At 43.0% G+C, this 13,186-nt stretch overlaps 3 protein-coding genes across 6 annotated transcripts; 2 read left to right on the plus strand and 1 right to left on the minus strand.

Moving 5' to 3' along the window:
• Positions 1-387: 387 nt before the first annotated feature.
• Positions 388-3,855, plus strand: hmox2a (heme oxygenase 2a). 3 transcript variants are annotated; one of them, XM_047577235.1, is made up of 7 exons: positions 388-438; positions 981-1,098; positions 1,204-1,321; positions 2,089-2,256; positions 2,347-2,670; positions 2,755-2,887; positions 3,163-3,855. In XM_047577235.1, exons 2-7 carry the CDS (start codon positions 1,007-1,009, stop codon positions 3,288-3,290), a joined length of 963 nt encoding a protein of 320 aa, XP_047433191.1. In that variant the 5' UTR covers positions 388-438; positions 981-1,006; the 3' UTR covers positions 3,291-3,855. The 3 variants fall into 3 exon arrangements, with proteins under 3 accessions (XP_047433191.1, XP_047433190.1, XP_047433189.1); XM_047577234.1 differs by having other exon boundaries at positions 399-532; XM_047577233.1 differs by lacking the exon at positions 388-438 and adding an exon at positions 445-528.
• Positions 3,685-6,015, minus strand: tmem186 (transmembrane protein 186). 2 transcript variants are annotated; one of them, XM_047577238.1, is made up of 2 exons: positions 5,834-6,015; positions 3,685-4,993 (listed from the first exon to the last, which is right to left on the minus strand). In XM_047577238.1, exons 1-2 carry the CDS (start codon positions 5,861-5,863, stop codon positions 4,334-4,336), a joined length of 690 nt encoding a protein of 229 aa, XP_047433194.1. In that variant the 5' UTR covers positions 5,864-6,015; the 3' UTR covers positions 3,685-4,333. The 2 variants fall into 2 exon arrangements, with proteins under 2 accessions (XP_047433194.1, XP_047433192.1); XM_047577236.1 differs by having other exon boundaries at positions 5,789-6,015.
• A 331-nt stretch (positions 6,016-6,346) lies between these two features.
• On the plus strand, positions 6,347-12,240 carry gde1 (glycerophosphodiester phosphodiesterase 1). Its single transcript, XM_047577232.1, has 6 exons — positions 6,347-6,916; positions 7,680-7,855; positions 8,563-8,668; positions 9,228-9,320; positions 9,895-10,106; positions 10,390-12,240. Exons 1-6 carry the CDS (start codon positions 6,647-6,649, stop codon positions 10,535-10,537), a joined length of 1,005 nt encoding a protein of 334 aa, XP_047433188.1. The 5' UTR covers positions 6,347-6,646; the 3' UTR covers positions 10,538-12,240.
• The last annotated feature ends 946 nt before the right edge of the window (positions 12,241-13,186 follow it).

A 13,186-nucleotide genomic window follows, 5' to 3' on the forward strand; every position in this document is an offset into this window, starting at 1 on the left:
TTGATGCTGAGGATGAGGTACACATCACATGGAGTGTAGCGACACCCAGCGGTCAAAATATCATACTACAGTGAAAAGGGCGATGATGAGTGAAAAGTTTTTGAAAAGTGTGGATGTAGATTTTAATTTATAGAAAATACAATTCAGTTCAGTTAACGTTAATCAAGACTTGGGTGATGTAAATAAAATAAATAAATAAATAAATAAATAAATAATAATAATGATAATAGTAAAAAACAACTGTGCAGGACGTTTTCTAAGACGTTCGCTCCCGCCTCTTTTTTTGTGATGAGAAACGAGATTGGTGTAGAGTGTTTAGATTTAAACCAATCAGTTTGCCTCTTCCACACAGACCAAGCTCCCATTGGCTCGTTGTTTCAGGAGACACGCCTTCTCTATATATTCCCGGTTCTGCCGTGGGACGAGCGCTTTAAAAAGGTAAACAAGCTTTTAATACCTGTTTTCCGGACGCTGGGAAATAACATCGCGTATATTCGTGTTCACACTGACAAACACGGACTCTCTGAAGTAGGTAGGGCCAACCAACTTTTAACTATTGTTACTTTCACACTAGACGACGTGCAGTGTCAGTTTTGTAACTGTCCCCTCTAATGTCAGCTGTGTGCTTGGCCTGTTACGTGTCAAAACAGTTACATGCTTATGTTATGAAGAAGACGGTAACCCCTGTCAGTGACTGTGGCAGTGTGCACTTTGAGAACAGCACATAGGGAATTATAATGTACATGTCATCACAATAAAGGTGCAATTAAACTTTATAGGTTTACAAACGAATATAGGGATAATCTGTATCGCTAATAAAAAGTACGTTTTGATGAATCATTCTGTTTTTTTCGTACAATTTTCCTTCTATATCCAGTGTGGCAAAAATATTTAAGACCTCCTCTGTACAAGTCAAACAATCATTTGTGACTTGAATTAATTTTACAAATATATCTTTGTCTCTCTCCTGCTTTCATAAGGTGAAATCACTGTGACAACCAACAAGATGGAAACCAAAGTGACCTCGGAGCCCGTGTCCAATGGTCTGACTAAAGGAGGGGCCAGGATTGTAGTGGATGACGATGATGAGGTTCTCAGGTATGGAGGAAACTGTCCACAACCCCCCGTTTGTTCTGAAACTGGCACACTGTGGGAAGCATTTAAACAGCAAAGTGCTTATGTCTCCCCATGTGTTCCATCAAGTCCGACCGACCTGTCTGAGATGTTAGCCGAGGGGACCAAGGAGTCCCATGACCGGGCAGAGAACTGCCAGTTTGTCAAAGATTTCCTCAGAGGCCGCATCAAAAGGGAGCTGTTCAAGGTTTGGCTTCTAAAATAAAGATCAACTCCTATTTTTTTGTGGTGAAATAGATAATCAGATTGTGCAGTTTAAGGAAAAGTATTTGTATTATAGATGTATTAACAACAAAAACTAACGGTCGTCACTTTGCAAGCGGCAGCATTTCTTAGCTGTGCTGTTGTTTATCAAAACATAGAATGCACATGATCTGCTAATTGATGAGCAGACGTCGTTATGTGTGGTCAAACAGTGAAAACGTCAGTTTTTTCAATGACAAACTCAAGGATTTTCATTTAAATTGACATTAGTTAAGCTCTTAACTCTCTATCTTCAGAAATGGTCACAAGATAGAGATTGGGAATGTAACCCACTAGTTGAATTATAGGAAAGTCCTTGAATTTACAGTAAAATAAGCGTCGACATGCATGTGGCGAAAGTCACACGTAAAAGTTACTATGACTTAATTAAATTAGCAAATACATAATTTAACAAGAAAAGTGAGTGCAAATATGTATTAAATAAAATATAAACGAGTAGATTTAATAGGTTTATGAGTGGTTACATGACAGATTTTATGTTGTAGGAACAAGCACAGGTGCAGAGGAGAGTCTCCCACAAATGACTATGGCTGAAACATTTGTAGTCCCAGGTGCTCCTTATGGACGACACGTGGTTGTTGCATGTCCTGCCTTGGTTGTAACACTGGATCAGTAACAATATTATCAGACAATATAGTAACCTTTTTACTGTACGTGAGTGTGACGTACTTTTTCTCTCCCTGATGTCAGAGAGGCACAGCCGCTCTATACTTTGTTTACTCTGCCTTGGAGGAGGAGATTGAGAAGAACGAAGACCATCCTCACATCGCTCCGATCTATTTCCCTGCAGAGCTGCACCGTCGCGAGGCCCTGGCCCGAGATCTGGAGTATTTCTATGGAGAGGACTGGGAGAGTCAAGTGAGCAGACAACACTCAGAGGCTGTATGCCAGTCTCAGCACTTAAAAGGAACAAGGTGGCAAACGGTGGTTGTGTTCTCTCTCTCACAGATCCGCCCGTCTGCAGGCACCAAGCCTTATGTGGACCGCATCCACGAGGTGGGAGAGAAGGACCCAGTGCTGTTGGTGGCCCACTCCTACACCCGCTACATGGGTGACCTCTCAGGGGGACAGATCCTCAAGAAGGTGGCTCAGAGATCTCTGAAGCTCCCCTCAACAGGAGAGGGCCTCAACTTCTACCAGTTTGAGGGAATTCACAGTCACAGGGGCTTCAAGCAGCTGTACCGTAGCAGGGTGAACGAGCTGGAGCTTGATATGAAGACCAAAGAGAGGATTGTGGACGAGTCCAATCGGGCCTTTGGCTTTAACATGATGGTAAGGGAGCAGCGAGGATATGGTAAAAATCATCATAACTGAGGAACTACTGTTGTTCTTATTCTACTGTTATTCTTAAAACAGGTATTCACGGAGCTTGAGGAAGTTGGAAAGACCATCAAAGAAGAATTCCAGGATGTCGGTCAGGGACACAGTCATGCAGAGATCATGGAGGGTGGTGATATCAACAAGTGCCCGTACTACGCAGCGAAAATGGGTAAGAAGTCATATCAGGTTTTTAAAACCCCAAAGAAGCACACATTTATACAAGAGGCATTGTTCAGATTAACCTACATAACGTTTTTAAATGTTGCAACATCTTATGGATGTGACCCTCTGATGTTTAGAAACAGCTTCGTGCCCCCTGATAAATTAGATGCTGGGTTGAGATGATTTGTGGGCATTTACAATGTTCATAATTAATTCAATCTTCCCTCATTCTCTCTTTTCATCTTCTATCCACCCCTCACCTCCTCCGTCTCCTCTGCAAAGCCGCCAGTGGAAATCCCACCTATGCTTGCCAGTTAGCCATGATGCTTCTCAAACATCCACAGTTTCAGGTGGCTCTAGCCGCCTGGGTGGCCGTCTTCGCTGGGTTTTCTGCCTGGTATTTCCTGTGAGCTCTAATACGCTTGATTGTCCGAGAATGAAAGAGAAGACAGTGTGGAGGACATAATTTCATCCAGCAAAGCTTTAGTATCTGAATTGTTACTGTCCAAAAGTGTGAAACATCAAATCAGAAACAGCAGATTTCTATGTATTATTTTGTGTCTGACTTTTTGCAACTTTTTGTGATGATGCAGTTGTTGTGTGATAAATCTGCTTTACGATGCATGTACGTTGTATGCTGTGCTCAGTGGTAATACACGGTGTAGACAGTTCGGAAACATTTGATTTTGCAGGATTTAAAATGCGTACTCCTTTCCATGAAATGTGAGTTACACATTGTGCTGCTGTCTGAAGATGCACAGTGCGTATTGTTGTACATTTTTTCAGTCAGTAAACAGTGAATGATTCTCACTAAAATCAAATCTTTATTAACATTTACATTTTACATCTACATCTGTACGAGTAACAGCAAAGGCTCTACTTTTAGGAAGCGTTAACGAAAAAGTGAGCATACTGTTCAGAGTATTCCCAAAGGCCATCCAAGACGTGTGGAACCACCAGGTCCTTCTGAGCAAACAGAAAGGGTCTTGGTAAGACAGGACTGTAAAGTTGCACTATAATCTAAAAACATGTTTAACCTTGTGTTTATGGGCATTTCAATGTAGCCTGCAACTGGAACAACTGGAAAATAAAAACAAGAGTGACAAAAATGAAGGGCTCTGAATATTATGTGAAATAAAAATATAAATAAAATGTTTTGTGACTTAATATCTGATGTTAATATGTCTAAACCTTATTTAAATTCAGTTTTAACATTGCATAACAAGCAGTTTGTCATTTTTTAGTCACCAACATTATTTATCATATGTATTTATTTTTATCACTGCAAACACATCACTGGGCATATTGTTTCACTCTGAAGGCCAGTCTTGCTCACACCTGGAAAAATTGTATTCTCACAGTCTAATCACAGGCTAAACTTATGGACTAATTTATATATTGATTCTTGGTGGAAGTGTCAGTCGGTTCGTAAGAACATTCAGTAGGATTTGGTTCACTTTAGTCTTCCAAACACCTTCTCAAAACTGTCTTTGTCCACCACGCGGCCAAAATATGGGGAGAAATACCATGTTTGTGAACTGCTGTATGTCTTCAGTTTCAATATGGTCTCATTTATAGAGTCCCCGGTATCAGCAATGGTCATAACATCTGATACAGGCAAGTAGACGTCCTGGCGTTTGCCCCAGAAGGTGAGGTGTGATATCTTGAGCGTGGTTTGTGATTCGTCCAGGTACATCATCCCGACAGCCTTCCTGAAGAAGTGACTGGCGGTGTACAGCATGACACCGGCAAATAGCGCGACCCCAGTAGTGTAGCTTACAAGCGAGAGGGGTGCAGATCCCATGAAGTACCAGATGTACACTGGGGGCAAGATGGCCAGAGTGAATGCAGTTTGGAGCAGTTTGAGCCTGGACACAGCTCTGAGGAGATTAATGTGCGGCAGGGTGTAGATCCTAGTGTACTTCTGCGTGGACAAATCTGAGTATCTGACCAGGGCTGTAATTCTAGGTAAAAGGGATCCATGGACGCTCTGCTGGACTGGTTTATTGCCAAATGATCGACACTGCAAAGGCTTCTGGCCTCGGAGCAGACATGACCTTCTGGTACAGGTGAGGAGTTGGGAGGTTAACCTTTGTAGCGGCGCTGACCTGATCTGTAAAAAAGTAACCGCAAATATATAAATCTGTCAAAACAATGTAAAGAGTAATTATTTAGCAAATTGACAAAGAAAACTATAAAAACTATAAATTAATTATGTTCTATCTCAATCCCCTGTGACTTGAAACAGCAAGTGATGAGAACAAGTAGAAATTAGCTCTGGGAAATGTATGATATTTCTGATAAAGCAGAACAACAGAACTATCAGTCGGACGACAAATTGATCTGAAAGGCTCGTCATGTTATTGGCCGTGAGGGACAGGAGGACACTGGACAAACTGCTTTCTATCATGGACAACACCGGACTATAGAGGGACAGCAGAGCACTGATTCAGCTCCACTCCCATAGTGATCACTACACTTTAGTACCCTACATATATGATCTACTTGATAACTCTGTATATTTTTATTCTATTTTACTGGATTTTGGTTGATTTCACTTAAATTTAGTTTAATTTTATCTTAATAACTTGTGGTTTTTGAGAGTGTTTATGTGCAACTAAGCTACTGAGACCAAGCAATTTCCCTTGATGGTAATAAACTGATCAAATCCCAGTATTCACCAATTAAAATCCCCCACAGGGTTATTGAACACCAGTGCATTACACTGCAGATATGTTGCATAGTATTATAAGCATTATCACAGGATGCACAGTAGAATTATACAACGAATATAAGCTGTAAAATACATTTTACCCCTGTCCCGACCGATCTGTCACACTGTCCCAGGGAAGCAGCAGCTAGCTTATGTGGCTAATAATTCAACTTTCACATTGTTTTGATTACTCACAGAACAGCGAAAGCCGTACAAGAGTTTGGGAGAAGGCAGACTCACCATGGCCGGCGGCAAGCATAATAAATTCATGAAGAAAAACACAAACACAAGGACGAGAGGAGGACAAATGCAACTTGAAGGTGTTAACTGTAAGCTAGCTTGAAGGAGTTACACTTTGACCCGGATGCACTCAACAAAGCCGACGTCCTTATTTATTTTTCCTTTTCTTTTCTTTTTTTGCTTTTTTTTTGCGGAAAGGTGTAAATGAATATCATAGATGTGATGTTCGTGGGTACATGGTATTTAACGGGTGTTGTCGTAGGTATTAACCATTGTAATCAATGTAATTTACGGTGATGTTTAGTAATTAGCGCATCGGGAAATATTCTAAATTATTTTGGAATTAACTGAGCAACTGCATTTGGTATGTTTTGCGTCACCATGACATAATCTTCCATAAATTAAGCTCAAACATTGACCTAAACTACACGTTAATGGTAGAAATTGTGCAAGTGTAGAGTCGTCATATCCGCCGGAGGGCCAGGGTGCACCCTAATAAAGGGTTCGACTTCTCCATAGACCTGTTAATGGAGTATTTATTATTTTAGATAGACCGCTATGTCAGTATGCTAATAAATGTTTAAGGAGCAGAACAAAATAACCGAACTTAGAATAACGCGTGTACTTTAGCTTTAAACGCCGTGAACGTTAAATGTCAGACCAGTCGCGGACACCGTCCAGGTATTAATGTTGTAAATAATCAGGGTGGACCTTAGTCCTTGAATGGCGTTGGGAGAGAAACTTGGCAGGATTTTAAAGTGACAGCTTCAACTTCGTCCTCACACGCAAGAAGTCCGGACCAGGAGGGAAAGAATGTTGCAGCTGGGGGATGAGGTCACCCTCTACTCTGTTGTCTTCGTGGTGGTCCTGCTGGGGACCCGGAGCCCGTTGTGGACATCCGTCCTCACCGCCTCCCTCTACGTCTTTCTGACCATGTTCCGGTTCCCCCAGGTGCCTGCCAGCCGAGCGCGGCAGGTGCTGCACCCGGCCAAGGGCACGGTGGGCTCCGGCGAGGTGTCACTGGTGGCCCACCGGGGCGGCGGGCACGACGCACCGGAGAACACGATAGCAGCCATCCGGGAGGTGAGAGGAGGAGTGGGGGACGAGTGGGGTTGTCCAGTGGTTATACAGCGCACATCACCTCATCACTGGATGTGTCACATTTTCTGTGAAATGTTGGCTTGTGCCATAATAGGAGAAAGCAAATTAGAGGGCACGAGGATAAGAACCTTATCATCGACTTCATGTACACCAACTTTATCATTTCTGTGGAAAGGGTAGGGCAGTCCAAGCAGGACCTTTGGGTCCATTAATACGCTTGTCCTGTGTATTAATGAATCTGGAGAGGGTAGGGCAGTCCAAGCAGGATCAGCCAGGCACAAACTAGGGCTGGACTGGGGGCAAAAGACTAGGTAGAAAAGCATTATATAAAAACGAGAGCATTTTCACATGAGTCCTTTGCAGATGTCTTTTCAGATCCCCGGGGACAAATGAAAGAGGTGTGGAACACAGATTAAATTGTATGCCAAAAACTGATTTCATAACTACTGTCCGCATACAATTGAGAGGAATGCAGCTCCAATTACACCTTCACTTGTTGTTGCTGTATGCCAACAAATACAATAAATGGTGTCATGATCACAGAATGAGTCACTGCGTCTGTCTGTGTTTTGTTTATAATCATGAAAACTGGTTCTAGCTAGCTAATTGAGCTTCCGCTTTGAAAGTCATTAGCCTTCGGAAAGAGATGATCACAGTAGTTTTCTGACGACTTTACGGCCATTAGCAGAAACCAGACACAAAACCCTCCTGAAAACATTCCAACACTCTGTCTGCTCTGCCGTAGGCCAGTAAGAACGGGGCGACTGGCGTGGAGCTGGACCTGGAGTTCTCAGCAGATGGCGTCCCCATACTGATGCACGACGAGACCGTGGACCGGACTACGAGTGGATCAGGGAAACTCAGCCAATTGAGATTTTCAGAGTTGGCTAAACTGGACGCAGCTGCTAAACATCAACTCAGGTCAGAAAGAAGAATATTTTCAAGAAATCATACAGAGAGATGGTTAAGATTTAACATGTTTTTTGCTGGCTGATTGAACTCTAGTGTGTTGCTGTGGGCAAAGTCTCATCTTATTGTTTTATGACTAATAGATTAAGCCACCTGGCTGTTTCTTTTTCTTTTTTTTTTTGGAAGTTGCACTTTTTGCAGTAGAATAGCTGAGAACAGAATATATTATCTAGCTGTGGTAAGAAGAACACATTACAAACACTGATACAAGTTGATATAATAATAATAATTATGATAATAACTAAAATTATAGATAGAGGTAGGTTGCTGTTCATACAGAGGAGACACTAAATAAGAAAAGAATTCCCATGAAATTAAGAATGAAAAAACACAAGTTCTAATCTAAAAGCCTCATCATATTACAAGACATGAAAAAACACAAAAAGCAGTTAAGATGCTGAATGAAATGCTTCCTTCTAAATATGAGTCCACCACGAAGAATCGTATTTGAAACATGAAACACGTTAGTGTCCGACTGTAAATGTCACAGATTAACTTGGGAGAGTTCATTATTATTTATGCAACAAAGCAACAAACATTTTTGTTGTATGTTCAGGTAAAAGCCTTAAAGTTCACGTGGCATACGCTTTTGCGTATGTGCATGTTTCCTGTAACGGTACCACAATGTGCATGTGAGCCTCACTTGTTTCCTTCGACAGGGACAAGTTTGCTGGAGAGAAGATCCCAACTCTGCAGGAAGCGGTGGAGGAATGCATCAGACTGCAGCTCACCATCTACTTTGATGTCAAAGGTCACCCTGATGAGGTGCAGCCAACAACGACTTGACGTCGTACTGTCTGTCAGTCACACTTTGTCGGTTGAATACATCTGTACCCTGGCGCGCTTGTACACACATGATCGTAACCTCAATGCTGTTCTGAAACAAGCAAAACACACATTATTTCAGTTTTTACTGGCTACTAACGTGTTGTTTGTGTGGTAACATTGTGCATCTTTTACCTGAGGACATCTAGTGTGTTTGTCCTCTGTCCACGCCTTCTGAATAATGCAGCATTGTTATTTGTGTTGGTTACATCCACACTGAACCCGAGGCGACCCTCCGTTCATTAAAAGGTCTTCGGCCACTTGAGGCGTCCACCCCCACGACATTTTAACATGTCTGAGGGACCCAGAGCTGCAGTGGTGGTGGTTGTTGTTTCAGGCAGTGAGCGGTGCTGTGTGTTCGTACACAGCTGTTAGTCACCACCAAGTGCTCGGAGAGGAGCGCCCTCCAAACAATAAACGTGAAGTCTCGCGCGCACACACACTGTAAACAGCCGACTGACCTGCGGTAACCTTGTGTTTGGTTGTCTTTCCCACCCAGGCGGCCGCAGCTCTCAAAGAGTTGTACAAGAAACATCCAGTCCTCTACAACAGCAGCATCGTCTGCTCCTTTGAGCCTAAAGTCATCTACAGGGTGAGTCAGTGTCTGTGCCTGAGCAGATGCAGGGGTGCTGGGTTTGTAGCATGAACCTGCTAGAACTGTGGAACTAAACACTTCAAAACATGTCAGCATGTACACCCTTACTGTGCATATACACCGATCAGGCACAACATTATGACCACTCACAGGAGACGCAAATATCATTGACCATCTTGTGACATTTCAGTGTTCTACTGGAAAACTTTAGGACCTGCTATTCATGTGGATGTTACATGCACCACCCACCTAGACCAGACCAGACCAGACACCCCCACCCCAGAGCAATGACTCTCCTTAATGGCAGCGCAGTATTTGTAAGATTAAGAAGTTTGTCTAAACCATTTGTGCTGGAATGATAACAACAAACCATGTTAAGCCAAACATTCCTGCAATAAAACAGATCAGTTTGAAGTATTTTGTCACAAAACAGGCGAGTTTGTTCCTCACAGGCAACACACTGTTACTGGTTAAATAAACCGAAAGGTTCACGCACATTCCTCGTCCAGTAATGTTTTAGCAGCTGTACCGCTACTGCTAACGCTAACTCTGCGCTCCACCCCCGGCCCAGATGAGGCAGAGTGACCCAGAGGTGGTCACAGCGTTGACCCACAGGCCCTGGAGCCTGAGTCGCTTAGGAGACGGCACCCCACGTTTCTCATCGCCATGGAAACACTGCTGGATGACACTGATGGACCTCCTGCTGGACTGGGCGCACCATCACGTGCTGTGGAAGCTGTGCGGCATCTCGGGCTTCCTGATACAGAAGAACTTTGTGTCACTGTGAGTTTGTGTAGCGGAGGACACAGTCATATACTGCCACTAGAATATAGCAGGATATACAGTGGGGGACAAAGACGCCATTGGACTCTTGAGATTATAAGTGTGTGCTTAAAGCTCAAAATAGTTTTGAACTGTAGCGTGTCCTTTATAAAAGCGTATCCATTATAGTCAGCCTCAGTTTTAACATATGAGACATGTGTGATGAACTTTAATGTTGCATTAGAAGGGTCTTATTGTCTCGTCAGCCCCAGAGACATTCTCTGTTTCTGTGTGCCGTCCACAGGGAATACGTGCAGTACTGGGCCCAGAGGGGGGTGGAGGTCGTGGCCTGGACCGTCAACACAAACGTGGAGAAAGAGTATTACCAGGAGCTGCTACAAGTCGGCTACATCACAGACAGCCTGGTGGAAGACTGTGAGCCTCATTACTGAGAAGCACACGCACACAGTTCACACACACGCACACAGTTCACACACACACACACACACGCGCGTCCCTCGTTACAAAGGATTTTTCACTCACTTCTCGTCACTCATTTATGGCATCAGGCGAGAAAACAAATGCAACACCCTTTATATCCAAGCACAGATTCATTACAATAAAGGCCCAGACACACCAGTACGACTTTTAGAGAACTACCAGCAATGAAGGCTGACGGAGACGTCACCTCACATCGCCTGTGTCTGGACCAAAATGTTGAACTGGAGGAGAAAGCATTTTTCTGGGAAACCAGAAGGGCTCCGGGAAAAGCGACATGCTACCATGCTGATCAGCTGGTCTACATTTTAGCTGGTTTGCTAGTCAGCCAGTCGCAGTCATCTATCTCACCACTCGTGCCACCTCTGATTCAGTGTAATAAATCGCCTGAAAAGCTGCCGACAGGGGTCCAACAGTGAGGGCCGCTGACTCACGGCTCGGTGTGTCGTGACTTTATGCTTGTGTCAGTCTGGGTGCCATCCCTCCATCCATCCATCCATCCATCCATCCATCCATCCATCCATCCATCCATCCATCCATCCATACATACATACATACTTACATACTTACAAGAGGCCAAGTAACAGGTTTTATTCTCACTAAATCACTTCAATACTCTTGATTGATTAAATGGGTTTATAGACATTTTGATACAATGTGTTGGTTACATGCGTCTATAATAAACATGTATCAAATGTACTGTATTCACCAACTCAGGACTGAAATGAATGTGTTTTATGTTTGTCTTGTTAATTGTGTTATCTGTCACTCAAGGCCTGTCATGTCTGCCTGGAAGATGATTTATCAATGGATGCTAATTTAGAGATGATGGAAATACATGTACTGTACAATTAAGAAATGCGCATATGTAATTAAAAATTTGACATAATTAAAGAAATGATCGATCGCACATAAATTTACTCAGGCAGACTGTTTGTTGGTGATGTAGCCGACTGCACCTGTAGACCAGATACCAGGTGATCAAACTGTCAGATTCTATTGGGAGACGTAGTTGTTACTGTTATTGTCTCACTCATCTTGTTGAAGATGAAGTCGCGTTACTGTATAATTTAATAATCTAGTACAGTATGTGGCTTTTAGTGTGAGACAAGAACTGGTGGAATGAGTAGATTCACATGCACACTATTATTCTCTTATTATTCAGAATATGATTCCATCATATATGCAGTGGATATCAGCAGTTTTTAACACGTGTGGAAAAAATCCCATTGCCGTCCCTTTTCCAAAAGGAACGAAGCTCTGAATGTTGGGTTCACGCTGTCGAACATTTTTATTTATGTGTTTAGCTTTATTAATCAAAGTACAGACGCAGCAGCCAAACAGAAAAGCTGGGGGACTATTCATTTTCAGTAGCGTAAACAACCCTCCCTTTTCAGAATGAAGGCGTATGCTTTGTGTGTGAGAATCTATCTGCGTCTGTGGTGTATAATTAAGCTGTGCCAACATGACTGTGTTCTAACTGGTGCATCTGGGAGGAACACAGCTCCAATGACACCTTCACGCAATTATTAGACACATTTCTGGACTGAGGAGTGTCTGAAAGCTGGGTACTTTTTGATTTGCTGCTCTTTGAGACATTTATCAGCTTCATATGCGTCTTAAAATCAATTAAATAAATCACAAATACAAAACTGCACATGTTTTTGTGGTGTCGTGGAGTGGAAATGCGCATCAAATGTTTGATATTGTTCATTGTCAGTATGTGATTCTTGTGCGTAGGGACGGCTGAGACTCAAAGACATCAGAGAGAAAGAGAGAAAGACGCATTTCGTCAGCATTGTTCTTCAAGATCTGTAGAAGGTGCAGTGTAAAAGCTGATTAATGTAATCTGGCTATAGTTTGGCCTCTGTGCTCTTATTGCATAGTCAGTGTGTGGCGTAGACTGTTGATGATTAGCCTCTTGGTCTGCAGACTCAGGTGACTGACCCACATAGAGCAGATGAATGGGGGGTGTAGTGTAGGATATCACCGCGGATAAGCCAGTCTGAGCTGCTGATCTTCTGCTGCTAAAGGCCGACTGTCACACTGCAGAGCTCTTCAGGTGATTTCCACCTGTGGTTATTAATCTTATCTCAGATAAGTGTTTTCAAAGGGTACCGCAAATTGATGCGATAGGAAAACAGCTGACACACTGACAGTCAGCATCCGTGGTAACTGTTTAATTAACGATAAATACTACGGACGCGGCTATCTGTCTGCGTCTTTAATTTAATGGGTGAAAGGTGATCGCGAAGCTCCTCCCACAAAAACACTGACTGAGGGGCGTTCAAAGACGTCACGGGGAGGAGTGAGGGTTGCCCTGCGGTCGACCACACAAACAGAAACAACGAGAGCGGAAGCGGAGTGACCTCAGCTTCAAAATAAAAAGCCGCTGATAGCCGAAACGGGTCGACAGAAAGCTTGCCACTTCGTTAGAGACATCAGTGAATCAGATGCAGCAGTCCTGCACTAAATCCTACATTTATTTCAAATAACTGACGGAGCCATTGATTCAACTGTGGTCAACTGTGGTCTGTATTGGATTGTGTTGTATTACTGTATATAATTTACATTTGAATGCATTTATTTCCACTAATGCACCT

Source organism: Mugil cephalus, chromosome 2 (assembly GCF_022458985.1).
Source record: "Mugil cephalus isolate CIBA_MC_2020 chromosome 2, CIBA_Mcephalus_1.1, whole genome shotgun sequence".
Taxonomy (NCBI): domain Eukaryota; kingdom Metazoa; phylum Chordata; class Actinopteri; order Mugiliformes; family Mugilidae; genus Mugil; species Mugil cephalus.

What these genes read in the sequence shown, in the direction of transcription:
- hmox2a (XM_047577235.1), top strand. Translation starts at nt 1,007, where the DNA reads ATGGAAACCAAAGTGACCTCGGAGCCCGTGTCCAATGGTCTGACTAAA. An exon ending in TCAAAAGGGAGCTGTTCAAG is followed by an intron (nt 1,322 to 2,088) that starts GTTTGGCTTCTA and finishes CCCTGATGTCAG; the next exon opens with AGAGGCACAGCCGCTCTATA. An exon ending in GAGAGGACTGGGAGAGTCAA is followed by an intron (nt 2,257 to 2,346) that starts GTGAGCAGACAA and finishes TCTCTCTCACAG; the next exon opens with ATCCGCCCGTCTGCAGGCAC.
- tmem186 (XM_047577236.1), bottom strand. Translation starts at nt 5,863, where the DNA reads ATGAATTTATTATGCTTGCCGCCGGCCATGGTGAGTCTGCCTTCTCCC. An exon ending in TGTACGGCTTTCGCTGTTCT is followed by an intron (nt 4,994 to 5,788) that starts GTGAGTAATCAA and finishes ACTTTTTTACAG; the next exon opens with ATCAGGTCAGCGCCGCTACA.
- gde1 (XM_047577232.1), top strand. Translation starts at nt 6,647, where the DNA reads ATGTTGCAGCTGGGGGATGAGGTCACCCTCTACTCTGTTGTCTTCGTG. An exon ending in GCTGCTAAACATCAACTCAG is followed by an intron (nt 7,856 to 8,562) that starts GTCAGAAAGAAG and finishes TTCCTTCGACAG; the next exon opens with GGACAAGTTTGCTGGAGAGA. An exon ending in CAGAAGAACTTTGTGTCACT is followed by an intron (nt 10,107 to 10,389) that starts GTGAGTTTGTGT and finishes TGCCGTCCACAG; the next exon opens with GGAATACGTGCAGTACTGGG.